The following is a 26,338-nucleotide window of genomic DNA, read 5'->3' on the forward strand; positions in this document are numbered from 1 at the left end:
CCGGCGGCGTGACGCGGCGCGGTGACGTCAGGCGGAGCTGTCCGCTCAGCACCGCGCGGCGGGCCGCCCCGCCAGCATGCGCGGGGGCCGGGGCCGGGGCCGGGAGCGCCGGTGGTGGCGGGGCCGGTACCGCTGCGGGGCCGGGAGCGCAGGTGGGAGCGGGCGGGGCGGGGCGGGGCGGGGCGGGGCGGGACGAGGCCGCGGGGGGCGGGGGCAGCAGGCGGGGGACGCGCCGGGCCTCTCGGGGGAAGGGCTCGGGCCCCCGGGTGCTGCCGGCCCCCCGCACGGCGGGAGCGATGCGCCCTGAGCGGGATGGGGGTGCGGGGCCCGGCGGGGCGCCCCCCGGGACCCCCGCCCCGAACAAAGAGAGGGGCGGAGCGGCCCCGCGCCCCGGCGGCCCTTGCGGCTGTCGCCTAGTAACGCCGCGCCCGGCTCGGGGCCCGGCAGCGGGGCCGGACGGGGGGTGCCGCGGGGAGGGGGGCGGGCGCCCCGGGCCCCCCCCCCCCCCCCCCAGCGCTGCCCCGGGTGCCCCCAGCGCTGCGTCGTGCGGGGCAGGGAGGGGAGGGCGGCGGGCCCGGGGCAGGCGGCGGCGGGAGCCCGGGGCTGCGGGGAGGGCGGCAGCAGGTGGGTAAGTCCCGGCGCCAATGAGCAGGCGCTGGGCTCCCCTAGCAACAGTGCCCGCGCCAATGGGCGCCGGGAGCTGCCTGCAACGCTGCCCGCAACCCTGCCCGCAAGCCTGCCGGAGGTGGGATTTCCCGGGCGACCTTTCCCCGCGGCCCTGGCCCCGGCCAGGCGTGGGTTGAGGGGCAGGGAGCAGCACCTTGCTGCACTCCCCTCTGCCCTGCCGTCCCCTGCCCTGCGCTGCCGTCCCCTGCCATGCCCCATCCCCGGCCCCCTGGGCACAGCCGGCCAGCAGAGCCCTGCTTTCACCCGACACGGGGCAGTCAGGGCCGGCACCGTCACCCCCGGCATCTGCGCTTAAAGTCCAATCCTGCTTAGTGTCCGCCAGGGGCTCAGTGCTAGGCTGCCTGCTCCCTGCGTGCCTCTTTCCCGGGGGATTAGGCGCCCCACTCGGCTTCCCCAGGGGGATTTGGCCAGGTTGGTGTTCCCTTTGCCATCCGGAGGGAGGGGAGGAGGCCAGTGGTGGGGGAAGAGGTGCTGATGGAGCCTGGCCCGGGCGGCAGGAAGGTGCTGGGCAATAGAGAGGCGTGACTGGAGCCTCTGCCCTCTTCACTGCCCCGTCCTGGTGCTCTGGTTCTATGAGCTATCCTGAGCCGGCTGCTTTAACGTGGCACTTGGAAGGACTGGTGCTGGCACGGGGACAACTGGTGACAATAAACCCATGCTAAACCAACCGAGCCCGGAAAGGTGCCAGGGGAGAAAAGGGATGCTGGAACCAGCTCCAGGTGGGAGTGGGCAGACGGCTGCTCTAATTAGGTTTAAGCTGGAGCTGGATCAGTCTTTGTCAGGGATTATGACCCCTCCGTCTGTGTAGGCACAGCGGGGGGCCTGGCAACCGCCTGCTTGGTGTCCCGGCACGGCTATGGCATTTTGGGTGAGCCCTTGGGTAAGGGGCAGTGCCAGCCAGGGCTGGTCCCCCTTTGGCCCCATGGGTCTGCGTGGGAAGGCTGGATCCAGCACAGGGCCCTGCTTTGTTTTTACAAGGACACTAAAAGCTGGAGCAGGGATGAAAAATAGCCAGAAATATGATTAGAGGATTGGAGAAAATGCCTTGGAGTACAAGCTTTAAGAGCTCAATCTGGTTAGCCTATAAAAATAGAAGAATGAGGGGTGACTTAATTACTGAGCATAATTGCTTCACAGGCAGAAAATACCAGGTAGTAGAAGTCTCCCTTTAATCGAGCAGAGAAAGGGTGCCAGAGAATCAGGCAGGAAATTGAAGCCACAGACAAATGATAAAGCGCTGCGTCCCGGCAGTGAAGTTTCCCGGGGTGCAGACAGGTGCCTCGGGGACAGCGTGTCCCTGCAGCCACCCTCTGGGTGACAGTCTGTGCCCCCACAGCCCATGCAATTGAGGCGGTTCCCCCATTCCCTTCCTTCCACCCAGGTAGCGAGGGGCTGGAGTGGGTTTTTTGGCAGGTGGGTGCCGATTGCTGGGCATCACCATCTGACACAGGCTGGCGGTGCTTCCATCCCCCTTTTCTCTCTCTCACCAGCCGGGGTGCAGCTTTGCCGGCGAGCCATGGGGCAGGAGCAGAGATTTTGATGCCTCTCCCGGGAGTCCCCAGAGCCATGACTGCAACTGTGCAGACGCTGCGGTTCAAGCTGCTGCCGCACGAGCCGGGCCAGGAGTGGGGTCACAGCTGCCAGCAGGAAATCGAGCGTCGCTACCAGGTGGTGCCCTCGGTGGTGTGTGCCATGTGCTGCCTCTTTGGCATCATCTACTGCTTCTTTGGTGAGCCAGGGCAGCCTGGTGGCTGGTGGGGCAAGTGGGGAGAAGGGCAGGAGGGAGCCAAGGGGGTTCTGGCCATCCACCCCCTGACTGTGGTGGTCTCTCCATAGGCTACCGCTGCTTCAAGGCTGTGATGTTCCTCACGGGGCTGATGTTTGGCTCCATCATCATCTTCATGCTGTGCTACAAGGAGCGGGTGCTGGACACGCAGCTGAGCGTGGAGGCGTCGGTGGGCATCGGGCTGGGCATTGGTGTCCTATGTGGGCTGGTCACCATGCTGGTGCGCAGTGTCGGCCTCTTCATGGTGGGGCTGCTCCTGGGGCTGCTGCTGGCAGTGGCCACACTGGTGGTGATGGAGCAGTTCTACCACCCGCCGACAGTGTGGATCCCCATTGCGCTGCTCCTGGGCGTGGGGATGCTCTTCGCCGTCCTCACCCTGCAGTGGCAGCGCTTCTTCACCACCCTCTCCACCGCTGTCTTTGGCAGCGCCATCATGACCGTCACCGTCGACTACTTCATCGAGCTCTTCCTCCTGGTGCAGTACATTTATGAGCGCATCAAGGTGGCCCCTGCTCGCCCTGTGTGCTGGTACAGCTGGGTCATCCTGGGCGTCTGGCCACTCCTCACCACACTGGGTGTCCTGGTCCAGTGGAAGGTCACGGCCGAGGGCTACTCCCACACCGAAGGTGCGTGGAGGCTGGAGGAGATGGACATGGCATGGGGTGGGTGCAGGAGCCAGGAGGGGATGGGTGGGGGTTCCCAGCGCCTGGTTTGCATGCACAGATAAGGGGTTCGGGACTCTGTGGGGACATGGCGTGGCAAGGGGAGGCCTGAGTGTGCAAAGCCAGGGCCGGTTTGGGTGCCAGGAGGATTTTGGGGTGCTCCCTGGCACTCACAGGTGCCTCTGCCTCGCAGTGATCATCAGCCGGCAGCAGCGCCGCGTGCAGCTGATGCGCATCAAGCAGCGGGAGGACCGAAAGGAGAAGAAGAAGAAGCGGAGACCCCACCACCCACCGCCCCACCAGCACAAAGCCCACCCGCCTGAGCCTGCCTACCGCCGCAAGCCCAACCCTGTGCGCCGCTTCGATGGGGACGTGCTCTCGCCCGTGAGTCCCACACCCAGGGTAGAGATCTCCCCCGGCCTCTGTGGCTCTTTCTTCTCCATATGGGTGGGCTGGGGCGTGGAGAGGGGAGAGGTGCCCCAGCATCAGCTGGCATCCAAGCTCCTGGACGGACAAGGCCAGGGCATCCCAGGGACTGGGCAGCTCAGGAGGGGCTGAGCTGGGATGTGTCCACCATGGAGCACTTCAGCCTTTGCAAACAAATGTAAAGTGGTGGCCAGAAGTGCTGTGGCCACAGCAGAAAGAGGCGGTGGGCAAGGTGCGAAGCATGCACCCAGGGAAAGGATGGGGCTGTGCGCCCTGCTGCAGTCAGCCCCCAGAGGGTCTGAGTGCTGGGGTGGGTGGGATTGCACAGGGCAGATTCTCGGGGGCTGCTGCAGAGCTTAGGGTGGAGTGAGAGAGGATGGAGTGGGCCAGGAGCAGAGCCCCTCCTCACTTTTTCTCCCCGCCTCTCTCAAGCAGAGCTACATCCAGAGTTTCCGAGAGCGGCAGACGGGGCCGTCCCTGAACAGCCTCATCGCCAGCTCTCACACCGTGGTGGACCTGGACTATGACTGCAGCTCCACTGTGCCCCTCACCACGGGCTCCGGCCCCGCCGTGCGGGTATAAGTCAACCCAGTGACCTCAAGCGACACCAGCACCCCAGCCTGCTCCGACAGACCCCCTGGGACAGGTGGGGCTGAGCCGTTGGCCCCTGGCAGCCACGCGTGCCTCGGGGCTGCAGATGGAGACCTGTCCTGGGGACATGTGGGACGTGGCTGGGTGAGCCCTGGCTGCCCATGAGGCCCGGAGGTGCTGGGGGAACCCTCCGGCAGGGACTTGGCCCAAGGACTGGGGACACCAGCACCCATGGATGCGTGGTGCAAGCAGTTCTGCTGGGGCGGGGGGTCCTTGAGCCCTTGCTGCTGTGTGTTTCCCCATGGCTCGGGCATGCTCATCCTGCATCCCAACAGCTCCCTCCCCACGTTTGAGTCCTCCCTTCCCTGAGAGCAGCTCCCTGTGCCTGCCCCCACCCCATCGCACCCCCCCCCAGCAACTCCCCAAGTGCCTGTGCCCCACATCCCTTCCTCAAAGAGCAGGTCCCCCAGCCCTCCCCTCCCCTCCAGGGTCTCCCCCGAGCATGTGTGCCCCATCCCACTCTGGCCCTGAGAGCAGCTCCCAGGCAGTGCTTTCCAAAACCTGCCTCCTCAGAAGGTCCCCCTGCCCTGGACACCTTCCCTGCCCCTAGAGCAGCTTGCCTCCCCCACCTTTTCCCAAGCTGGACCAGGGTGGTCCTGGGGCAGAGGCTTCCAGGGACAGGTGGTTCTCGTGAGGATTCTGCCCTAGGGTGATGCTGCGTGCACCGTCCCCTTTCCCCCCCAAGATGTTTTAACAGGAGACAGGACATTGGTTCCAGCCTTCAGGCAGAGGCTGGGCTGCCTCAGGGACGCAGGGACCCCCATGGCGTCAGAGGCCATCGCTGTTTTGCTGGCGACTGGATTTTATAGTGGCCAGTGGGGCCCTGGGTACAGGCAGAGCCTCTGGCTGGGGCAGGGTAGGGCGGGAGCCCCTGCCCAGAGTACTGCTGCAGGCAGAGGCTCCCGCCTTGTACATATTTCTCTTGCTGTGATTTGTATTAATTTATTACGGAGTGAGCCAGGACTTCCCCGTGGCCAGGCAGGCAGGATGGCAGTGAGACTGGACCGGGGTGCCCCCTTGGTTTTGGGAGCCCTCCCCATCCCCAGCCCAGCCCGGACAGCCCCGCTGCCCTGGGAACTGCATGTTTCTGCCAGGTGACCCCGTCCCCGCAGCGCCGCACCACCGTCCCCCTTTTCAGTCTCTTTTGTAAATGTGCCAAACGCTGCTGAGGCCACGGCCACACAGTAAAGAGCCTTTCGGAGCCCTGTGTGCAGAGCCAGGGGCTGTGCTGGGGGGCAGGGCCAAGGGGGTCCCTGAGGGCCGGGGTCCCCAGTGGTGCTGGGAGGGATGCAGAGCAGTGCCACTGCTCCTTCTCCTAACAGGACCCTGGCTCAGTGGGGTAGATAAGCCACGTCAGAAAAAAATGCAGTTTAATGCAGAGCCCTGAGGCCCAGACCAGGCTGGGGATGGTGTCTGTTTGTCCGTACATCCTGGGGGAAGCATGACCCCATCTTCTGGCAGCAGCGTCTGTCCGCCTGTGTGCAGCCCCTCGGCACTGCATCCTGGCTCCTAGCTCCCTGGAGGAACAATGGGAGTCAGGGACAACTGCAGCATCCCCAGAGTTGGCGGAGCACCCAAAAGGGGTGTCCCAGCCAAGGGGAGCACAGACCCCTGGTACCATATCCATCCTGCTCCCCCCACCCCAGTTCTTGGACCCTTGCAAGCCATGGGGTGTGGGGACGGGGACCCTGGTGTCCCTCTGCTACGAGGCACAGTGGCACCACCAGCACCTGGTTGTGCCCCCCTGGTGCCTCCTCACCCTCCACAAGGAGCCGGGCGGTGGAGCGGTCATCGAAGGCATCGCAGGTGTACGAGTCCTCGTCCTCGGGGCCCACGCGGTGGATGATGAGCGTGCGGTAGCAGTCCAGGTTGCAGATCTCATACTTGTCACCAGCAAAGATCTCAGTGTCCCCACGGAGCCAGCGCACCCGGCCCCGGGCATGGGACACAGTGCACTCCAGCGTCGCCTTGTGCCGTGCCAGCACCGTCTTGTCCCGCAGTGGCTTCACAATCCGGATGGGGAGTGCTGGTGTGCAGGGGGGAGCCATCGGCATCGTGGGGCTCACGTGGGGTCCCCACGACCTGGTCCTGGTGCACCCCAGCCCTGGTGCTGGAGCCCAGCCCAGCCCTTGCACCCTGTGCCAGTACCTTCCACTTGCAGGCTGGCCTCTGAGCTGACCATCCTGGCTGCAAAGCAGATGAGTCCAGCATCCTCAGGGCGCACGCCGCAGAGCAGCAGGAAATGCCGGTTCCCTGGGGAGGGAGAGGCTGGCTCAAGGGGATTGTTATGGGCACCCCACGGCAGGCAGCATGCACAGATTCCCCCTTTGTCCACATAAACTCCCCTTAGTTGGATTTGCCCCCTCCCAGCCCCAAACTGAGTGTGGGGCTGCGTGCACCCACACCTTCTTGCCGTATCTTCACTGTGCTGGAGACCTTGATTTTCTCCCCATCCCGGAACCACTCGCCCTTCACGTCCCCGTGTGACATCTCACAGGTGAAGACGGCGTTGTCACCCTCCTGCACCTGGGCATCCTGCAGGTCCTGCACGATGCAGACCTGGCGCTCTGCGGGTGAGGGGCAGGGTGCCAGGGTGGCCAAGGGCAAGGGGGAGCAGGCAGCGCAGGGTTTGGGGGTGCGTGTGCCCCTGGGAGGGGGGCGGCCATACCCTGGACATGCAGCGTGGCAGAGGCCTGGCAGTCACCCGCATCACAGGTGTAGATGCCAGCATCAGCCAGCTCACAGCGGCTCAACTGCAGGACACGGCGCCGACCCGCCGAGTAGATGCGGCAGCTGGGCCCCGGACGCAGCTCCTGCCCGTCCTGCCCAGGGAGCACGTGCTCAGGGGTGCAAGCAGGCAGCATGCTGCTGCTTTGCCTGCCCCTCCCCTGCCAACAGCCCCGGCAGGGAGGGCAGCAGCCAGGGGCAAAGGAAGGAAGAGGATGCAGCTGGGCACTGCTTGAGGAGATCGGGGCACTCTCACCTTGAACCACTTCACCTCTGCACTGGGGCGAGACAGCTCGCACTCAAAGCTGGCGACTCCTGTCTCTGGGACACCCAGGTCCCGTGGGACCCTCACCATCATGACTGGAGGCTCTGAGGGGAGAGGACACAGGGCAGGAAGGTTTGGTAGGGCTTTGGGCTGCAGGGATGGGGAGCTGTGCCTGGGATATCTCAGCATGGGGCAAGGGTGGCACTTCCCGGGGCACTACAATGGGCAAGCACTGACCACTGGTGTCCCAGCTGGCTCTAGACCCAGACCCTGGCTGAGGGCTCCCCACTGCTGAGCTCACTTCTCCCTGGGGACAGGGGGACACCTGCCACCATGTCCCTAGAGTGGTCCAGCTCAGCCCTGACTTCTCCCCCTGGGACCAAATGGCTGCAGGACAGCCAGCACTGGTGCCATGCATCCCCCCCACCCCGAGCCTGTCCTGGTTGCCATACCCCGCACAAGCAGGCGGGCACTGCAGCGCAGCGTGTCAGCAGTGAAGGTGACAGTGCCTGAGTCCTCCAGCGCCAGCCCCTCCAGTATCAGGCTGTGCCCACAGCCCGTGGCACTGATCCGGCATGTGCCACTGGGCTTCACCCGGATGCCGTCCCGTGTCCAGACCCCGGGCACGCCGGGGTGAGACAGCTCCAGATGGAAGGTGGCTGTCTCCTTCTCAAAGGTCTCCACATCTGCCAGCGGCATCCGGATCGACACCTTCCGGGCTGCAACACATGTCCATGAGCGGGTGCCCGCTCCACCCCACAGACAGCGCCTCTCCAGTCTGTGCTTGCTGGACTGATCCCCTAACTCCAGCCCTTTTTATCAGGTGGCCACCCCTGCCCATCCCTGACCCCCATGCTCCCCTCCCTCTTTAACTACCCCAACCAGCTCTGCCCAGGCTCCTTCCTCCAGCCTGCAGCATCCTTGCAGCAGGCTGGCGCTCTCCCCGTCCCCATCCCCATGCCCCATGGGGTACTCACGCTCCACGCAGAGCCTGGCTTGTGTGCGGTCATGCAGGCTCTCACAGCGGTAGGTGCCACGGTCAGCAGGGCAGAGGCAGTGAATGGTGAGGGTGCGCCGGCGCCCCGACTCCTGCAGCTGGTACTTGCTGCTTGGCTGGAGGAGGATGCCCTGCTTCAGCCACTGCACCTCAGCAGCCTCGTGGCTCACCTCCACCTCCAGGCACACATCCCCCTGCTCCTCTGCCACCACATCCTGCAGCTTCTGCGTGAACAGCACCTGCGCCTCTGCACAGCCCATGCACCAGCTCAGCATCTGGCCCTGGGGCTGTGCCCTGGGCTGTGCCTCAGCCAGCCCCTTCCCCCTTACCTCGCACGCTCAGCCGGGCTGTGCTCACCAGCCCCTCAGCGTTGGCTGTCACGGAGGCTGCGTCGCCCAGCTGGCACTGCCGCAGGGTGAGGCTGTGGCACAACCCGCTCCTCGTCACCAGCAGCCGCTCGCCAGGGACCACGGGCTGGCCATTCAGCTGCCAGGTCACGGCCACATCCCCAGGGGACACCAGACACTTGAAGGTGGCATCCTCCCCCTCCAGCACTGTCAGGCTCTGCAGATCCTTGATGATCTCCACCACCCTGGGGACTACAGCTGGGGCATCAGGGCACAGCACCAGGGGACCCCATCCTGCAGAATCGCTGAGCATCCCCACAGTCCCCTGATGTTGCTGTGCCCAGCTTCCCCACTGCCCCCATGGCACAGGAATCCCCAGGATGGTGGCCAAGCCTCGGGCGCAGCTCACCCTGCACTGTCAGTGTCGCCAGTGTCCGGTCATCATTGGACTCGCAGCAGTACTCGCCGGCATCCTTGGGCTCCACACAGCTCAGCACCAGTGAGCGCTCTCGCCCCTCCACCATCATCTGCCGGCGGGGGCTGGGTGCCAGCACCCGCCCATCCTTCCACCACACCACGTCGCCCCGCGCCTTGCAGAGCTCGCACCACAGCACCACCCGCTCACCCTGCCGTGCACGCACGTCTGACAGCCCACGCAGGAACTTCACCTGCAGCTCTGCATGGCCAAACCCCCAGCATCAGCACCTGCTGCTTCTGGGGTGGGGTGGGGGGTCCCCAGACACCCCCACTGCCCCCCCGCTGCTCACCTCGGACGCTCACATCGAACTGCATCTGGTCGTGGGGGGAGAGGCAGGTGTAGATGCCGGTGTCCTCCTTGGCCGCGTTGTGGAGGACGAGGCTGTGCACACGGCCGTCCTGCCGCAGCTCGCAGTGCTCGCTGGCCACCGCCGCCTGCCATGGGCCCAGCCAGGTGACATCAGCTCGCTCTGTGGAGGCGATGGCAGAGAGGACGGCACTGCCACCCTCCAGCACCAGCAGCTTCTCCCGCTCCTCCCGCTTGTTCACAAACAGCACGGGTGCCTCTGTGCCAGGGGAGCATCAGGCTTAGCTGTACCCCCGCCGGTGGCACCAGCATGGGATGGGGACACAAAGCATCCCGGCACAGGGCAGGGGACTGCTCCTGCCCCCAGCACAGGTGAGGGACATCTCCAGGCTCACCTTTCACATGCAGCATGAAATGCACCTCGTCATCACCAGCATCACAGAGGAAGATGCCACTGTCACCCAGCTCCACTTGCCTGATGGTGAGGCTGCGTGCGGGGCCCTCGCTGCACACCAGCAGCCGCCCACCTGAGCACAGTGTCTGTCCATCCTTCTGCCACTGTGCCACTGCCGTCTCCGGGGACAGCCGGGCCACCAGCGTCACGCTGTCCCCCTCCAGCACCTCCAGCGGGCTCTGCGCTTCCTCCTTGTTGACAATGCGCACGGGCTGGGCTGGGGACGTGGGGGACAAGGCAGGGTTCAGTGGTGTCCCCACGGCGTTGGGCAGCGCAGGGACAGGACCACTGTGAGCGGAGAGGTGGCAATGCCCAGTGTGTCACCATGGGGCAGGAGGGCTCTGGGGCTGATGAGGTCATGGTGCATCCAGCTGCAGGATGACTTAAGGGGCTGGGGGTTGCTGTGGGGCTGGCTGGGGGTCATGGTGGGTCTGGTTGGGAGTCAACGGTAGGACCAGCTGGGGGTTTCAGTGGGGCAGCCATGCAGATCTGGCAGGATCTGGCAGCTCAGGGTCCCCTCAGGGAAGGGGCCCCAGGCAGGGATGTCGACAGAGCCCATTGCTCCTGCATCCCTCCCTGCACAGGCAACTCAGCTGCTGGCTTGGGGTCATTAATTTTGGTGTCCCCCTGTTCCCAAGCGCCTTGCTGGGGAGCTCGGACACCTGCCCGCACCAGGCCCTCTCCCACCCCACCCAGCTCTCCATCCCCAGCTGATAAGGGTCCAGACTGAGTTCAGCCCTTGGCAGCCGAAGCAGGAGGAGCGGCGCCTGGGAGCCAGCTGAGGCTAAATTTAACCAGCCCCTGGCTGGGGGAGGCAGGAGGACGCGTCTCACTGTAACCCTGACACGTCCCTTTCTGACCAACAGCTCCTACAGTGTTGGGGACAGGGCTCCCGCCCTCCCCTGCCACACTGCCACCCTGGCCTCTGCCATCAGCAGGGTCACAGAGGTGTCCCCTCCCCTTGCCCAGGGCTATGGCACGATCCCACCATGCTGGGTGTCCCCAGCGCACCAAGCTCCTGCTGGCTCACCTGACACCTCCACGGTCATCACCACATGGTCGCTGGCAGCATCACAGACGTAGCACCCTGAGTCGCAGGGCTGCGCCCCACAGATGGTGAGCTGCCGCAGCACCCCGCGGGCCTCGACCCGCACCCGCTCACCCGGCTGCACCTCCTGGCCATCCCGGAGCCAGCGCACAGTGGCATCGGGCCGGGACAGCTCACAAGCCAGCACCAGGTCCTCCCCAGCCACCAGGCAGCGATGCTCCATGGCACCCGTGCTGCCCATGATGGTCACCGGTGGCTCTGGGACTGGAGAGACAGGCTGTCACCATGGGAGCAGCAGCCTGTGCCAGGTGCTGCAATGGCTGGATATTGTCTTGACGTCCTCTGGCTGCAGCTGGGCAGTGCAGGTGTTTCTACAGAGCCCCCACGTAGATGCAGCCCTCTCCTTGTGTCCCCCCCTCCAGCCTCCCCCATGCTTGCTGCCACCCGGCCCAGATCCACACCAGCCGGGCAGCAGACAGGGACCCACCTTGGTCCTCACGCCTTGGCCATCCCCCCCAGGACCTCCCACTCACCTTCCACAGTGACAAAGAAGACGATGCTGTCATCACCAGTGTCACAGAGATACTCCCCCGTGTCCCTGCCTGTGGCACCCAGGACGACGAGGGAGCGGCGTGCCCCATCCTCCTCCAGCCGCACGCGCCCCGTGTCCTGCAACTTCTCCCCATCCTTGTACCACTTCACTTCCCCATGAGCGTGTGAGAGGCACACCTCCAGCACCAGGTCCTCCATGGCCCGGCAGTGCCGGTGGGTTGGCAGGACATCCCTCTCCAGGATCCTGACGAGCGGGTCTGTAGCACCCAAAACCCAACAGAGCTGGGGTCTCCAAGGTCCGTGTACCCAGCACCCCCTGCCAGGCTGTCCCTCAGTTTCTTGCTCACCCAGCACTTGGACGGTGAAGGTCACTGTGTCATCGGCAGCATCACAGATGTATTTTCCAGAGTGCTCAGCTTGGGCCGCAGGGATGAGCAGGCGGCGGTGGGCACCCTCCTCCTCCAGGACCAGGCTGCCCCCAGCCTCCAGCCTGACGCCGTCCTTGGCCCAGCGCACAGGCGCATCCGCGCAGGACAGCTCACAGCCCAGCGTTACTGTATCTCCAGGGGACACCACCACGGCAGGGGGAGGTCTGCAGGGCTGCAGGATCCTCACTGGTGGCTCTGCAAGAATGGCGTGGCCATGACGCAAAGCAGTGTAGGGAGAACACAGCCATGGGAATGCCTCTGCTGCCAGCCTCAGGTGAGCACCGGTGCTGAATGGCCCAGGGGCTGGGCACCCACCAGCTTCAACACCATGGAGGAGCCAGTCCCCCTCACTCAAGCTGGGAAAGACCTTGCGGCTGGACCCCCATCAGTGCCTCCTTGCTCCCGTGTCCCCACTGACCTGACACCTTGACGTCGAAGGAGACAGCCTCATCCTTGCTCTCGCAGATGTACTCGCCTGTGTCCTCCGCGCTGCTCCTGGGGATGAGGAGGCAGCGCCAGGCCCCCTCTGCCAGCAGCAGCAGGTTGTTAGTCTCATCCACCTCCAGCCCATCCTTGAACCAGCACACAGGAGCATCCGGCACAGAGAGCTCGCACCGCAGCTCCACGCGCCCTGGTGCCTGCACTGGCAGCTCCAGCGAGCGCTGTGGAGGGTGCAGGATCCTCACTGGTGGCTCTGTAGGACATTTGGAGGAAGGGTGTGAGACCTGCTTTCTTCAATGCTCCTGGCTCTGCTGTCCCTACTTACTGTCACCTGCGTCCCTGTCCCTGTGGGGCTGCATGGATGCTACAGACTCTCACCCCACTGCAAAGGGGCAGGAGCTTTTCAATGCCAGGGGCAGTGGGCACATAGTGCCAGCCCAGCACAGCTGGAGGGGGACACCCACCAGTCCCTGGGTGATCCAGCTGCACCCCACCTCTGTGATGCTGAGAGCAGGGAGCAGGGCTGGGGACCCCATGGCACAGAGACGGGGCAGTACTGCCCTGCCCAGGACATCCCTGCTGTGCCACCAACCTGCCACCAAGACATTGTAGGAGACAGATGCATCCCTGGCGTCGCAGACGAACTCCCCTGTGTCCTGTGGCTGGGCACAGGGCAGCACCAGCCGGTGCCGTGGCCCCTCCTGCTCCAGAACGAGGCTCTCGCCCACCTCCACCTCTTCCCCATCCTTGTACCAGCGCACAGGGGCCGCCGGGCGGGACAGCTGGCACCACAGCTCCACGCGCTGCCCAGCTGCGTAGGTGTGGGGGGCGTCCTCATTGGAGCCGACGATCCTCACTGGCGCCTCTGCCAGGGGACACATGGAGGGGCTCAGCCACAATGCTGGGTGAGCCCCACATGAGGACGGCAGTCCCCAGGCAGCTCACCGCTCACAGTCACCCTGAAGCTGGTGGCATCATCCTCAGCATCGCAGGTGTACATCCCCGAGTCGGACGGCATGGCTGTGGGGATGTGCAGCCTCCGCCAGCATCCCTCTGAGCAGATGGCCAGGGCCTCAGTTGGGACCACAGCCTTGCCATCCTTCAGCCAGTGGACGGGGGTATCTGGGGGGGACACCTGGCACTCCAGCAGCACGGGCTGCCCTGCCAGCACCTCCTGGAGCTGCTGTGCCTCAGATGCCGGGGCAACATGGATCTGGGGGGCTGAGAAGACCAAGACCCTGCATCAGTTGGCCTCCATCCTACCTGCCCTGGGGCCAGCAGCCAAGTCATCCCAGCCCTGGGGTGCTGGTAGCTGAAAGGCAAGGGAGCACCAGGGCTGGGGTGCAAGATGGCATAGCCCATGGGCAGGCAGCGTGGCTGTGCCCTGGGGTGAGGAGGGGCAGTGTGGCACAGGACTCTGGGAGGAGACAGAGCAGCTGACTGGCCCCTGCCTGCATTCTCCTCCAGCCCAGGGGCACAGGCAAGGAACTGCTCACAAGGAGGCAAGGGGCAGCTGAGATGCTGCAGCTGCCAGTGGTACGGCAGTGTGAGCAGGGAGCCAGGGCAGAGGGAGAAGAGGGAGAGTGCCATAGCTGTGTGTCACACCCACCTGCCACAGTGACAGTGTAGAAGACAGAATCCCCGCCGGCATCGCAGACAAACTCCCCCGTGTCCTGTGGCTGGGCACAGGGCAGCACCAGCCGGTGCCGTGGCCCCTCCTGCTCCAGCACCAGGCTCTCGCCCACCTCCACCTCTTCCCCATCCTTGTACCAGTGCACAGGGGCTGCTGGGCGGGACAGCTGGCACCACAGCTCCACGCGCTGCCCGGCTGTGTAGGCGTGGGGGGCGTCCTCATTGGAGCCGATGATCCTCACTGGTGCCTCTGCCAGGGAGAGATGTGGGGCTCAGCTAGGATGTAAAGACCAGAGTGGGTGATGGTGGCAGTCACAGCCCTGTGTGGAGCAATGGCTTCACCAGCTCGTGGGCTTTAAGGCTGGAAGGCACCACCTCATCTGTGTCCTGCATAGCACAAGCAGCTGGGCTGCCCTGCCCAGGGCTCCCTCTGCTCCTCACCCATCACACCCAGCAGGAGCACCCAGCTGCCAGCAGGCTGTAAATCGCTGCTGTGCCCTTGCTCCCATGGTACCTACCCTGCTCTGCCCAGGGCAGAGCTGAGGGATGTGGAGGGAGGATGCAGGTAGGGAAGTGTCTCATTAGCGAGTCCCAGCACTGCTAATTGGCCAGCACCAGCCCCTGTGGCTGTCCTATGAAGGGGTGCCTACCCTCTGCCTGTCTCCCCATTTTGGAGGCTGCCAGGTCCTGGCTGGTGCTTCTGTCTTGGATCAGCCTTGGCATTTGCTGACACTGTGGTGCAGGCATGTGGCTTACTTGTGGCTGGCAGCCCCATCCCTCCAGCTCACTGGGACCCAGGACCCCATGCCAGATCACAGTGCTTGCTAAACGCCAGCATTAATGGGTTATACATGAAATGTGTGCCACTGCCCACATCGCCCCACTGACTTGAGTTGGATCTCTAAAGGCAGAGGGGGTCCCACTACAGGCTTTAGGTGACCAGCTGTCCTCTCTCCTGGGAGAAGGTCAGGATGTGGCCCCTGCCTGCAGCAGCCAACACTGCCTGCCTGGCCGTGCGCGTTTCAGTGGGCCATAGCTGGCCTGGACTCTGCCACGGATGTGCAGCTGGCCTGCGGCTCCAGGCAGCAATGGGGCACAGCCAGCACCAGAGCACGCTGGTGGCCAAGCAGTGACCTGCCCTTCTCATGGCCCGCAGTTGCCCCACGCTGGGCATCTGGGCTGCGAACTTCCCAGACAGCTTCCAGCCACGATGCCCAGGCTCAGCAGCGCACCGCAGCCCTGCAGCGTGCCAGAGCGGCGTGGCGCCGGTTTGCAGCATTCAACCTGCACCACGCTGAGTCTGCATCCGCCTGGCTCCCTGATCAAACGCTTGGTGGCCACCTGTCTCCCTGGACCTGCTAAAAGCAATCACGTCACTGAAGTGCAGCTGGAGATGTTGAACGGCACTGAAGCGAGGAGGGGGCAACGTGCCAGCTCTCAGTGGGCAGCACTGCTCTGGCCCCAGCCCTGCTGCTGGCTCTGAGGGAGCCCCAGCACCCAGCAGCTGCTGGAAAACCCAGAAGCACATGGGGGCGGTTGGGTTTGAGGCAGGCAGGCTCCACACTACAGCAGCCCCTGGGGGATAGATGGCATGCCTCAGGGAAACCCAAGCATGCCACCGCAGGGCATCTTGCAGCAGCTAGCCTGGCATTTGTGCCAGAGGGGTGTGCCAGGCCGAGCCTCCTGGCACCTGCAGTGAGCCCCGCCAGGGACACCAATGGCCAAATCCTGATCAAACAGACCCAGCCTCTCTAAAACCCTTCCACCTAAGTTATGCAAAGCTGCTCAGCTGAAAGGGTGAGCTTCAGCAGATGGTGTTTCCCCCTCCCACCCTAGAGAAGCCGAGCTCTCCATGCCCCACAACCCTGCAAGGCAGATGATGCCTTCTGCCTCTGCCCAGAGCACATGCTGCCTGTCCTTCCCACTGGCAATTTTGCCTTTATCACACTAAACCCCTCCCAGTGGTCACCACTTCACTGACTCTTCCAGCATCTCTCATCACTCATCCCATCTTCAATCCTACATCCTCTGCCATCAACTTTGGCACTTTGCGACATATTAACACTGTGGAGAGGTTTTACTGCTGCGGTTTCGGAGCCTTTCAAGTGGGCTTTAGCTCTGCCCCTGTCACCTTCCTGTGGTTGCGGGACTGAGTGTTTCGAGGCCAGCAAGGGGAAGCCTTTCACTCGCTTTCAGCTCTCATTATCCTCTGCCTGCCAGCGACGCCAGTAGCAGCTCCATGGCCAGGGCAGCCGCGGCAGGAGGCCATTCCAGGCTTGCACCCACCAACCACCACCCAATCATTGGTATCCAGGCAACTGTTAATTTTCAGGTCAGCAATTAACACCGTCCACCAGAGCGATGCCCAGCCGTAAGTCACCCCATGCCAGGTGCTGGGCACTTGTACCCACTATTTTTAGGAACTCAGAGGGCTTGTTTACTGGCTATGGGAGAGGTCCAGCAAACACCCCAGCATGGGGGTGCTGGGTGCCAGCCCTCAGGCGCCCCAGTGTTTCAGACCAGCAGAGCAAGCTGTCCGCTTTGCCAGTCAGTCTGGGTGGTTTTACACACCAGAGCTGCCACAAAGACCCTGCTTGCCTGACATGCAGCTGAGGACACAGCAAGGGCATCTCTGATGAGCATCCCCAACCCCAGATCAGCAAGTGACAGCAACACCGTCAGCGACATGTGCTGTGGCACCCTGCACCACCAAAGAAAGTCCCCCCAGGATGTGACCTCACCAGCCCATCTGCATCACACCCACCTGCCACAGTGATGGTGTAGAAGACAGAATCCCCGCCGGCATCGCAGACAAACTCCCCCGTGTCCTGTGGCTGGGCACAGGGCAGCACCAGCCGGTGCCATGGCCCCTCCTGCTCCAGCACCAGGCTCTCGCCCACCTCCACCTCTTCCCCATCCTTGTACCAGTGCACGGGGGCTGCTGGGCGGGACAGCTGGCACCACAGCTCCACGCGCTGCCCGGCTGCGTAGGTGTGGGGGGCGTCCTCGTTGGAGCCGACGATCCTCACTGGCGCCTCTGCCAGAGATAACACAGGGGTCAGCATGGGCGCCCAGTTGATGGCAGCTTTCAGACCTATCATGGGGGCAAGAAGAAGGGCAGGAGCACTGTCAGTAGGTGAGGTCCAGGCTCCTGCACACAGCTCCCCAGCTCACCAGTCACAGACACCGAAAAGCTCACGGCATCATCCCCGGCATCACAGGTGTATGTGCCGGTGTCCAAAGGACCCGCTGAGCGGAGGAGCAGCCTCCGCACGCAGCCCTCCGCCTGCACTGCAATAACATCGTCCAGGGGCACGGCCTCGCCATCCTTCAGCCAGTGTACGGGGGCACCCGGGGGAGACACCTGGCACTCCAGCAGCACGGGCAGCCCCGATGGGACCTCCCGGAGCAGCTCAGCCTCGGGCACTGGAGCAATGCAGACCTGTGGGGCTGAGAGACATCGTGGAGGGGTGAGAAGCATCCTCCAGTATGAGAGCCCCTGCTGCTCTTCTCCTGGCAGGACCCCAGGGCAAGTGCCCCCCTGACCTTGCACATGCAGTGTGGCTGAGTCCCGCACGCCACCAGACACGAAGGTGACCTGAGCCCCGCTGTCGGCCAGTCGTGCTCCCCTGATCAGCAGTGAGTGCTCCGTCCCGCAGTGCTGCACCCTGCACCGGCCACCCACCTCCTCCTCCTCCTCCTTGCCCAGCCTGGCACCGTTGAGGAACCAGGTGCCTTGCACCGTGGCTGACAGCTCCAGGGAGAACCGTGCGTCCTCACCGTCCTGCACCCGTGCATCCTGCAGACCCCTTTCCAGGCGAGCTGCCGGGGCTGGAACAGAGCCAGACTGAGCCCCAGCGGCACCGGCCAGCAGCGTGCTGTGGCACGACATCCCAGCTGGCCCCTTGGGAAGAGCTGGGTCCCAGAGGGGATCCCCAGCTCGGCACCCTCACCGAGATGCACAGAGCCAGGGAACTCCACGGGGCAGCTCCGGCCATGCTCGTTGGCGGCGCAGACACGGAAGCAGTAGTCGGCCTCGCGAGGCACACTGTCACCCAGCACCTGCACGCGGCCGGGCAGGTCGGTGGTGAGGCACTGCACCCACTCGCCCCCTGCCACCTCCCGCCGCTCCAGCAGGTAGTGGCTGGGGGGGCGGAGGTGGGCATCGGGCGCGGGGCACCACATCAGCAGGGCCGCGTTGCTCTCTGCCACGCTCATCTTGGCGGCAACCGGCACGCTCGGGGGGTCACGCTTCACACCTGCAAGTCACAGCCCATGTTGCCCGCTTGGGGACAGCAGCGAGGCTCCCAGCAGAGTGGCAGAAGGGCTGAATGGGGCTATACAGCCGGTTTCCCCGGGGATCCTCTCTCTGGTGGAGAGGATGGATAGGATGGTCTTGCTCCTGTGTAGCATGGTGCTGGTTACAGGGGCATGTGAGTGCCAGCAAGGCTGGGGCCCTGCAGACCTGCTAAAAGCCCCCTTCCCCAAAAAGCTATCATCATCATCACATCCCCAGTGTACTGGGTGCCCATCCCTTCTCTCCCCAGTGTCAGCCCCCTGGGAATGGGCAGGATGGAGGATGTGGGGCCCCTCCAAGCCTGGGGCTTACACTTGACCCGGAGCTGGGACGATGTTTGCGAGTGCCTGACAGCAAAGGAGATGATGCCTGCATCCTGGCGGGTGACATGCACCAGCACCAGGAGGTGTGTCCTGCCGAAGCTCTTCAGCACGGTGCGGGGCGACTCCTGCAGCTGAAGCCCATCCCGGCTCCAGCAGATCCCCTCCAACGCCTCCTGTGTCTCCACGCAAAAAACTGCGTTCTCCCCCTCCATCACGTCCAGCTTCCGTGGCAGCCGCTTCACAATCACCCCTATGAGAAGAGATGTGTGAAGGCTGGGAAGGGATGCTGGGGAGTGAGCTGGGCTCCCCTGGGTGGGAGCGAGGAGGGGGAGGAGGAGGGGGAGGTCAAGGAGGTGAAGCAGCAGGTGCCATGGCCAAACGGTGGGAAGGCAGGTGCAGGGGGCAGTTGGGGAGCCTGGCAAGTAGAGCCGTGCTGTCAGAGACCTGCCCCCCACCTCGGACAGAGACCTCGGCGATGCTGCGCCCCTTGTCCTTCATCTGGCAGAGGTAGATGCCATCGTCATCGGTGCGGGCGTCGCGGATGGTCAGGCGCCGCAGCACGCCTCGCTCCTCCATCATGTACTTGTGGCTGGGCTGCAGCTCCCTGTCCTCCAGGTACCAGGCAGTGGGGATGGTCTCCAGCGGCACCTGGCACTCCAGCACAGCATCCTCCCGCTCTGCCACCTCCACATCTGCCAGCTGCACCTGGAACCGCAGCCGGTGCTCTGCCACCGGGAGAGATGGATGCTGAGGCCATGCAGGGCACGGCACCTGCCAGCAGCCCTTTTCTTGGGGCTCTCCCAGCTCACAAACAGCACCAAGCCCTTGGCCCTTCTCTGCCCCTCTCTTCTTCGGCCCACATGGAACAGGCACTGGCCTGGGAAGCACGTTCCCCAGAGGAGGGGGAACCAGAGCACAGGCTGGGGACACTGAGCGATGCCCCCAGCATCTCAGCAGGGAGTTTTGGGGGACGCAGGAGCATGCATGCCAGCACTCCACAGCAGGCGTCTTAGTGGATGGGAGCAGTGGGGTGCAGGTGAGGGATATACTAGATGCCGGGTCACCCCAGAGCGGGCTGTCCCCATCTGGTAGGGTGGTGCAGGGGGCTGGGGCTGCCACCAGTGCAGATGCTTGGAGCTGTGCCCTGCAGGGCTGCCTGCCAAAACCACTTGGCGCTTCCAAGGGAATTTGTCACCAAGGCACTGTCCCCCCCTCCCCACTCGTGGCTGGACACCCGCTGCCCTCCAGAGACACCACCTCTCCGCTTGCAAGGAGAGAGAGGCACAGAGCAGGGCACAGGACCCTGGTGGAGCCCAGCATCTCCAGCTTCCAGCCCACAGCTCTGTCTCAAGGATCCTGGGGTGACCCCAGCTGTATGGGGCAGGAGGGAGCCCAGGGATGCTGGGCTCACACGCAGACACATCCCTGCCGGATGAAAGGCCCTGGACCCCCCCTCCAGCACCTAGCCGCCCCTGGCAGCGCTTGGCTGCGCTCCTACCTTTCACCTGGAGCTGAACTGCACTGAGGGTCTGGCCAGCGGTGTTGGACGCAGTGCAGATGTACAGCCCCTGGTCCTGAGGTTTGCAGTACAGCACCTTGAGGATGAAGTAGCCCTCACGGTCCTCGTAGACAAGGTGCCTGCGGCCGGGGATGAGGGGCTTGCCGTCTTTCTGCCAGACAATCTCTGGCTTGGGCTTGCCGGTGACGTAGCAGCGAAACTTGGCATGCTTCCCCGCGCTCACAGCAAATGCCTTGGCCCCCGGCACCCTGGCAGGCACTGCACCGTTGGGCACCCAGGTCTCCGGTCCTGCGTGTTGTCCTGCCGCATGCTGCTGCCGCCACTGCTGCCGCTCTGCCAGCAGCTCAGGGCCATCAGCAGGGCAGCTATTGGGGAGCCCATCCAGTGGCACCCGCGGTTCGACCAGGAGCACGGCAGCAGCCAGAGCCTCCTGGGAGCCACTGCGTGCCCGGCACACGTACACCCCCCCGTCCGGGGGCCGGGCGCCGAACAGCTTCAGGAAGTGCCAGTCCTCTGGCTCCTGCCCCACCATGAAGTGGCTGGTCTCGAAGAGGTCAGAGAGCTTGCGACCATCCTTCTCCCACTCCAGTACTGGGCAGGGCTGCCCAGACACCCTGCAGGTAAACATCACATCCTCCCCCCGGCACACCCGTGTGGATGAGGGGGCAACAAGGAAGGTGAGTGCCTCGCCACCCAAGCATCCCTCTTCCCGGGGCTCCCCCTTCTCCACCTTCAGCGTGGCAGCAGCGTAGGTCTCACCAACGCTGTTCTTGGCCTTGCAGACATAGAGTCCGCTGTCCTGTGGGGTGGTGCAGGACACCAGCAGGCTGTACAGGTCCCCCTTGGCCTCCATGTGGAAGCGGCCTGAGGGCTCGATAGGGGTCTTGTCTTTCTCCCAGAGGATGCTTGGGCGGGGGTCACCTGTGATCTGGCAGCTCAGGACTGCATCAGCGCCACTTTGCACCGTGAAGGCACGTGGATAGGCCAGGAACCTGGGGGCTCCCCCAAGCCCCTCCATTGCCACCTTCCCAGGGTCACAGCAGGCAGTCAGCCAGGGTAGCAGCAGGAATCATCAGCCTGGGGGGGATGCACAGACCAAGAGGGACAGGGGCTGAGGCTACGGCAAAGGGACCAGCATGGAGCACCACCAGGAGGGACCCCTGCCCAGAGCAAAGCCCCCAGCACCAAGCCTGTGCTGCAGGAGCATCACCATCACTCTGAGCACCCGCACCCCACCAGATACATTCCTATCTCAGCCCAAATCACTCATTTCCCAGCCCAGCAGCAATAGAAGAGGTGACAAAAGGGGCTCTTTGCACCCAGAGAGGCTGGGGTGCCCACAGCCCAGGCTGCCTGCCCCAGGGTCGCAGTGGGGACCCCAGCTCTGGGGCAGGGGACCCCTGCCTAGATGGGGAGCACAGGCAGCTGCTCACTGGGTGCTGGGGACCAGGATGAGTCAGGATGGCCCCAGCCCATCCCTTCCCCACCCGCGGGGCATTCCTGCAGTATCGGGTGGTGGCAGAGCCACATTCCTACAGCATCTGGGCTGGCTCAGGAGGCAGGTGCTGATATGGGGCTGTCGCGGGTGGGAGGCACCCAGCCGGATCCTGATGCTTCCTCCCAGTCTTGGAGGGGCAGGGGACCCCCCTGCACCCAGTAGTCCCCTGAAAGGCCCTGTCCTGGGGCAAAGCGGTGCTCCCCTGGGAGCAGGTCTCCCTCCAGAGTGTGGCCCAACAGACAAGATCCAGTCCTTGGGTATTGAAAGCCATGGCTAGAAATAATCAGTCACTCAAGCCCCAGGGAGCAGAGGGAAGGCCTAGGGGACAGGTCCTGCGTTTGGAGGGCACTGCCTCCATCCCCAGTGCTGTGGGTAACTGTGCCCATCGTCAGGGGCAGGAGCAGGGTAGGGTGATCCCTGCCTCCCCTGGGCAAGCGCACCCCAGCCTCTGCCCACACCATGGCTAGGACTGGGGCAGAGGCATCTTCATCTCCCTCGGGCAGGGGGGAAAGAACACAAAACACTCCCTGAATGAGCCTCAAGGAGTGGTGGAGAGGGCTTGTCCCCAAGGAGTGGCAAGGACCAGGGCCAGCTTCTCCTCCCAGACCCCTATCCTTGGGATGTGCATCCATTCAGAACCACCTGTCCAGCCACACGGTCCCCAAACCCACAGGCCGCCCCATGGCAGCTCCTGCAGACATGCACGACCTCAGTGGCTCAGCCACCCTACTGCACCTTCAACCACCCCCTTCCCCGATCACTCTGCCCCATGCAGCCCTACAGCCCAGTCCCCTGCCCCATGCACACACCTCGCTCCGCTGCCTCTCCCCCGTGTCTCCCGGTGCTGGCACCAGCTCCTACCGCTTCCCCCAGCTCTGCTCCTGGGTGTCAGTGCGCAGGGACCAAATGTTACAAATGCCTGCAGCTGCTGTCCCCAAAAATACCCTCTGATGACACGCTGGGTTGATAAGGCTGAGCCTGCTCCATTCAGCGCCTTGCCGGGGCAGGGCTGGCCTATGTATAGTAGCCTGTTGGGAGCACCCAGCCCGGAGCAGGCAGGCAGCTCTTCACCTCTGGAGATATGGCATGCCACAAACTCAGCCGTGCCTTTGTGCCAGGTCAGCTTGTGGCAGGAGGCAACACACTGTACAGGGTGCACAGCATGGGTCACCAGGCTGCAGGAGGACGGGACTTGTCACGCAGGACATGCTGCACAGAGTGGGATGTGCTGCACCAGATGCTGCACAAGATGCCAGGCTGCAGGGGATGGGATGTGCAGCACGGGCCACGCTGTGTGGGATACCAGGCTGCAGGAGTGGAGGGCTGCAGAGGCTGCCCACCATCCTGAAGGCAGGGCTGCTGGATGGGGGAACGCCTGGCACTGTCCCCACAGGCAGTGGCAGGAGTAAGGGCAGGACACACTGGATCCCCTCACAGCCTGCACCCCTCCTGCACAAGGAGCCAGCCTTCGGCCAGCCAACCCAAACAGCACTGCAGCATCCTTCTCCTAGCGCTTCTGCGGGGTCTCCAGCTGGCCTGGCTCTGCCTCACCTCTTCCTCCTCCTCCTCCTCTCCTGAAGTCCGTCCAGTCTTCCCTAGTCCCAGGTGGCATGGCGACCTCTTGCCATCCCCCCTGCTTCACTTCCCCAGGACCTCACCAGCCTCCAGGTTGCCCTGGAGATGCCACAGTCTGTCACCCCCCCCAGCCTGCCCTCCCCAGCTCCCCCCACCCCATCACATCCCAGCAGCCCTGTGACCCTGGGGTGTCCCAGCCATCCCTGGCAGGAGGATGCCCAGCCTGCTACCACCAATGTGCCCCACCACACTGGTGCCTCACGGGGCTCTGGACCCCATCAGGTCCCTGCCCAGATGTCCCTGCTATGCACAGTCACTGCCACCTCCCACTGTCCCACCAGAAACCCCAAATCTCCAGCTCTTCCAGAAAAAGGGGCACCCAGCACTGGCAGCTGCAAAGCTCACCCAGGGTGCCGCTCCTTATCCACCAGCACAGGAAAACTTTCCTGGCAGCACCCTGCCTGCAGCCCAGTCTCCCCAGCCCCACTGTCCCTGGCCAGCATCACCCCCCCACACCCCCCTGCCCAGGCGCCACCCCCCCCAGACCACACTGTCCTTGCAGTCCTCACATTCCAGACGTCTCAGTGCTTTCACTGCCCAGAGATAATATTCACAGCGAGCAGACGTTTGCGTCAGTGTCAGATAGGTCTCAATGCCACCCTGCCTCGGGGGGAGCGCAGCAGGCAGACGGGCTGGGCAGGCAGGCAGGAGCCCACAGCAGAGCCCCCTGAGCGGCTGGCCTAGTGTGCACCCCATGGTCATGCTGCTCCTCCTGCACCTGCTGCCTGCCATGCTGCCCACCGCCGTCCTGGCCAGCTGCACTGGGGCTGGTGCTGACCGGCAGCTCATCCTGGCCAAGGTGCGGGCACGGGTGCTGGAGCATCTGAGCCCCCCACTTCTCCAGGAGGAGCCCCAGAAAGATGCAAGGAGGGTGCATCGGAGAGACATCCTTGAAAATGCTGAAGTAGAGCCTGAGGAGCTGGAGGACACTTCCCAGGTGATCCTCTTCCCTTCCACAGGTGAGAACACCATGATGGGATGGAGAGGGCAGCGGGATGAAGCAGGGTGGGGGGCTTGGGCAGTGGGGATGCAGCAGGATGGAGAGGCTGCTGCAGGAGTCTACAGGAGAAGGGAAAGAGGGTAGTCTAGGCTGGGGCATGGGCAAGGTGTGGTGGGGAGCCAGGAGGTGGAAAGGATGGCAGGCAGGGACAGGCAGAGCAGCCCAGGACACAAACAGGGAGGGGGGCAGGCAGTACAAGAGGGTGCCGAGAGTTTGGGGAATGGCTGGGCCAGGTGGGATGCAGAGACATGGGGAGGGCTGAGGAGGAGGCAGGGTGGGGTACGGTGGGATACTAGAAAATGGGGCGGGATGCTGAGAAACGGGGTGCGACTAAAGAACAGGGCAGGATGCTGTGTGATGGGACAGGATGACCAGCTATGGAGCAGGACACTGGGGGACGGGGGCAGCAGTAACGGACCAGCCTAGGGCACAGCAGGGCTCAGCTGCAGGGCACAGAGCAGTGGCAGCTGCAGAGCAGCGGACATCAGCTCCCCCGCACCCTGACGCAGCCCACACCAGCAGCCAGGCACCCTGCCAGCACCCTGGGCACTCTCTGCACACTCCACCTTGCATCACAGACCCTGCCTGCTTTTGGCCGCACACCCTGAGCATCTTTTTCCCCCTACAGATGTGCCCTGTGAGCCCACACAGTCAGACAAGCTGCTGGAGGAAGAAGGGATTTTCACCTACCTCTTCCAGCCCTCAGCGCACACCCTGAGCCGCGTGGTGACCTCTGCCCAGCTCTGGTTTTACACCGGACCCTCGGCTGCCCCCAACCACTCGGCCCCTGATGTGCTGACCCTGTCACCACAGGGCCGTGTCCCAGTGACGGCCACAGCGGTGCAGACACCTGAGCACTGGACAGTGTTTCACTTCGCCCCGGCGCTGCTGCCCCAGCTCTCGCAGCCACTCTTTGTGCTCCTGGTCCGCTGCCCCGGCTGCCCCTGCCTAGCCGAGGGGGACAAGATGCCCTTCTTGGTGGCCGCCACCCGGGCCAAGGGCAGTGAGAGGGCCCGCCGCTCCACCGTGCCCTGGTCCCCGGCCGCCCTGAGCCTGCTTCAGCGCCCATCCGAGGACCTGGCTGCTCACACCAACTGCCGCCGGGCTTCCCTCAACATCTCCTTCGAGGAGCTGGGCTGGGACAAGTGGATCGTGCATCCTAGCAGCTTCGTTTTCCACTACTGCCATGGGAGCTGCGCTGAGGGCCATGGGCTGAGCCACCGCCTAGGCGTGCAGCTGTGCTGCGCTGCCCTGCCTGGCACCATGCGCTCCCTGCGAGTCCGCACCACCTCTGACGGCGGGTACTCCTTCAAGTATGAGACGGTGCCCAACATCCTGGCCCAGGACTGCACCTGTGTCTAGGGCATCCCGCAGCCCACCCCTGGACTGTGATCCCACCCAAGAGGAGTTGCTTGCCCAGGGGACCCCTGGCCCCATGCTGCAGGGACCAGAGGAACCCAGTGAAGGGGTCTGGGCTGTGCCACCCTCCCCTGCACAAGCCAGGGTTTTGGGCTGCCCCAGGTATGGTCACACTACCAGACCTGCCCTAGGGCTGATTCCAGCCCAGAGCAAGCCAGAGCAGGGCAGGGACAGGCACAGCCTCTGGCAGAGGCACCAACCCCCTGCCAAAGCCAGCCTGCTGTCTGCAACCAGCTCAGCCCCCATTTCTCCCCACCTGCTCCCCTCCCCCAAGCCTCCCCCCCCCCCCCCCCCCCCCCAAAATAGGGTGGGATCCCACTCCTGCTGCAGAGTGCAACAGCCTCCCCATGCTCCCAGGCAGGGCTAGGCTTCTGCAGCAGGTATCTGGATGTGCCAGGACCTTGCACTGGTGGCAGGGCTGGCAGCACACATAGCGCTGCAAGCGAGCCCTCTCCCGGCGGCACAGCCTGTTGGAAAGCTTAACGGGATGAGTGAAATAAACCTGTTCCTTTTACCAAAACAGCCTGGAAACACCAGATTCCATCAGAGGTAGCCACAGAGGTGGCACATGGTTGTGTGGTGGGATGCGAGCTGCCCCAGGGGCTTTTGACTGGAGGAAGGAGGGGGTGGGCAAGCGATGCAAGAAGTGTCCAGCTCTGACACGGGGTCCCAAAGAGGGGACCAGGATGTGCTGGCCAAAATTGGCATGGTGTAGCTGGGTTTGATCCAGCTCCGGGGCAGGGGAGAGCAGGACAGGGGG

The 26,338-nt window shown here is 64.1% G+C and overlaps 3 protein-coding genes across 4 annotated transcripts; 2 read left to right on the forward strand and 1 right to left on the reverse strand.

The window, feature by feature from the left end:
* On the forward strand, positions 1-5,413 carry TMEM198 (transmembrane protein 198). 2 transcript variants are annotated; one of them, XM_064451427.1, is made up of 5 exons: positions 1-152; positions 2,178-2,416; positions 2,524-3,099; positions 3,329-3,537; positions 3,997-5,413. In XM_064451427.1, exons 2-5 carry the CDS (start codon positions 2,227-2,229, stop codon positions 4,141-4,143), a joined length of 1,122 nt encoding a protein of 373 aa, XP_064307497.1. In that variant the 5' UTR covers positions 1-152; positions 2,178-2,226; the 3' UTR covers positions 4,144-5,413. The 2 variants fall into 2 exon arrangements, with proteins under 2 accessions (XP_064307497.1, XP_064307498.1); XM_064451428.1 differs by having other exon boundaries at positions 3,329-3,519.
* Positions 5,414-5,440: 27 nt separating this feature from the next.
* Positions 5,441-22,421, reverse strand: OBSL1 (obscurin like cytoskeletal adaptor 1). The gene is made up of 26 exons (XM_064451429.1): positions 22,334-22,421; positions 20,006-21,103; positions 18,963-19,232; positions 18,497-18,757; positions 17,841-18,146; positions 17,434-17,718; positions 17,062-17,337; positions 16,652-16,924; positions 13,865-14,137; positions 12,848-13,120; positions 12,233-12,508; positions 11,734-12,009; positions 11,368-11,643; positions 10,817-11,098; positions 9,728-10,003; positions 9,316-9,591; positions 8,958-9,224; positions 8,531-8,800; positions 8,182-8,448; positions 7,657-7,923; positions 7,196-7,308; positions 6,881-7,034; positions 6,618-6,779; positions 6,361-6,465; positions 5,972-6,238; positions 5,441-5,729 (listed from the first exon to the last, which is right to left on the reverse strand). Exons 2-26 carry the CDS (start codon positions 21,042-21,044, stop codon positions 5,722-5,724), a joined length of 6,798 nt encoding a protein of 2,265 aa, XP_064307499.1. The 5' UTR covers positions 21,045-21,103; positions 22,334-22,421; the 3' UTR covers positions 5,441-5,721.
* A 1,330-nt stretch (positions 22,422-23,751) lies between these two features.
* INHA (inhibin subunit alpha) lies at positions 23,752-26,074 on the forward strand. Its single transcript, XM_064453315.1, has 2 exons — positions 23,752-24,118; positions 24,788-26,074. Exons 1-2 carry the CDS (start codon positions 23,752-23,754, stop codon positions 25,519-25,521), a joined length of 1,101 nt encoding a protein of 366 aa, XP_064309385.1. The 3' UTR covers positions 25,522-26,074.
* The last annotated feature ends 264 nt before the right edge of the window (positions 26,075-26,338 follow it).

Source organism: Phalacrocorax carbo, chromosome 5 (genome assembly GCF_963921805.1).
Source record: "Phalacrocorax carbo chromosome 5, bPhaCar2.1, whole genome shotgun sequence".
NCBI classification, from domain to species: Eukaryota; Metazoa; Chordata; class Aves; order Suliformes; family Phalacrocoracidae; genus Phalacrocorax; species Phalacrocorax carbo.

Excerpts from the sequence above, each read along its gene's own strand:
- TMEM198 (XM_064451427.1), top strand. The coding sequence starts at position 2,227 with ATGCCTCTCCCGGGAGTCCCCAGAGCCATGACTGCAACTGTGCAGACG. Across the intron at positions 2,417-2,523 it reads CATCATCTACTGCTTCTTTG|GCTACCGCTGCTTCAAGGCT; the intron begins GTGAGCCAGGGC and ends GTCTCTCCATAG. Across the intron at positions 3,100-3,328 it reads GGGCTACTCCCACACCGAAG|TGATCATCAGCCGGCAGCAG; the intron begins GTGCGTGGAGGC and ends TCTGCCTCGCAG.
- OBSL1 (XM_064451429.1), bottom strand. The coding sequence starts at position 21,044 with ATGGAGGGGCTTGGGGGAGCCCCCAGGTTCCTGGCCTATCCACGTGCC. Across the intron at positions 11,644-11,733 it reads CTTCACCGTCCAAGTGCTGG|ACCCGCTCGTCAGGATCCTG; the intron begins GTGAGCAAGAAA and ends TGGGTGCTACAG. Across the intron at positions 11,099-11,367 it reads CTTCTTTGTCACTGTGGAAG|TCCCAGAGCCACCGGTGACC; the intron begins GTGAGTGGGAGG and ends CTGTCTCTCCAG.
- INHA (XM_064453315.1), top strand. The coding sequence starts at position 23,752 with ATGCCACCCTGCCTCGGGGGGAGCGCAGCAGGCAGACGGGCTGGGCAG. Across the intron at positions 24,119-24,787 it reads GATCCTCTTCCCTTCCACAG|ATGTGCCCTGTGAGCCCACA; the intron begins GTGAGAACACCA and ends TTCCCCCTACAG.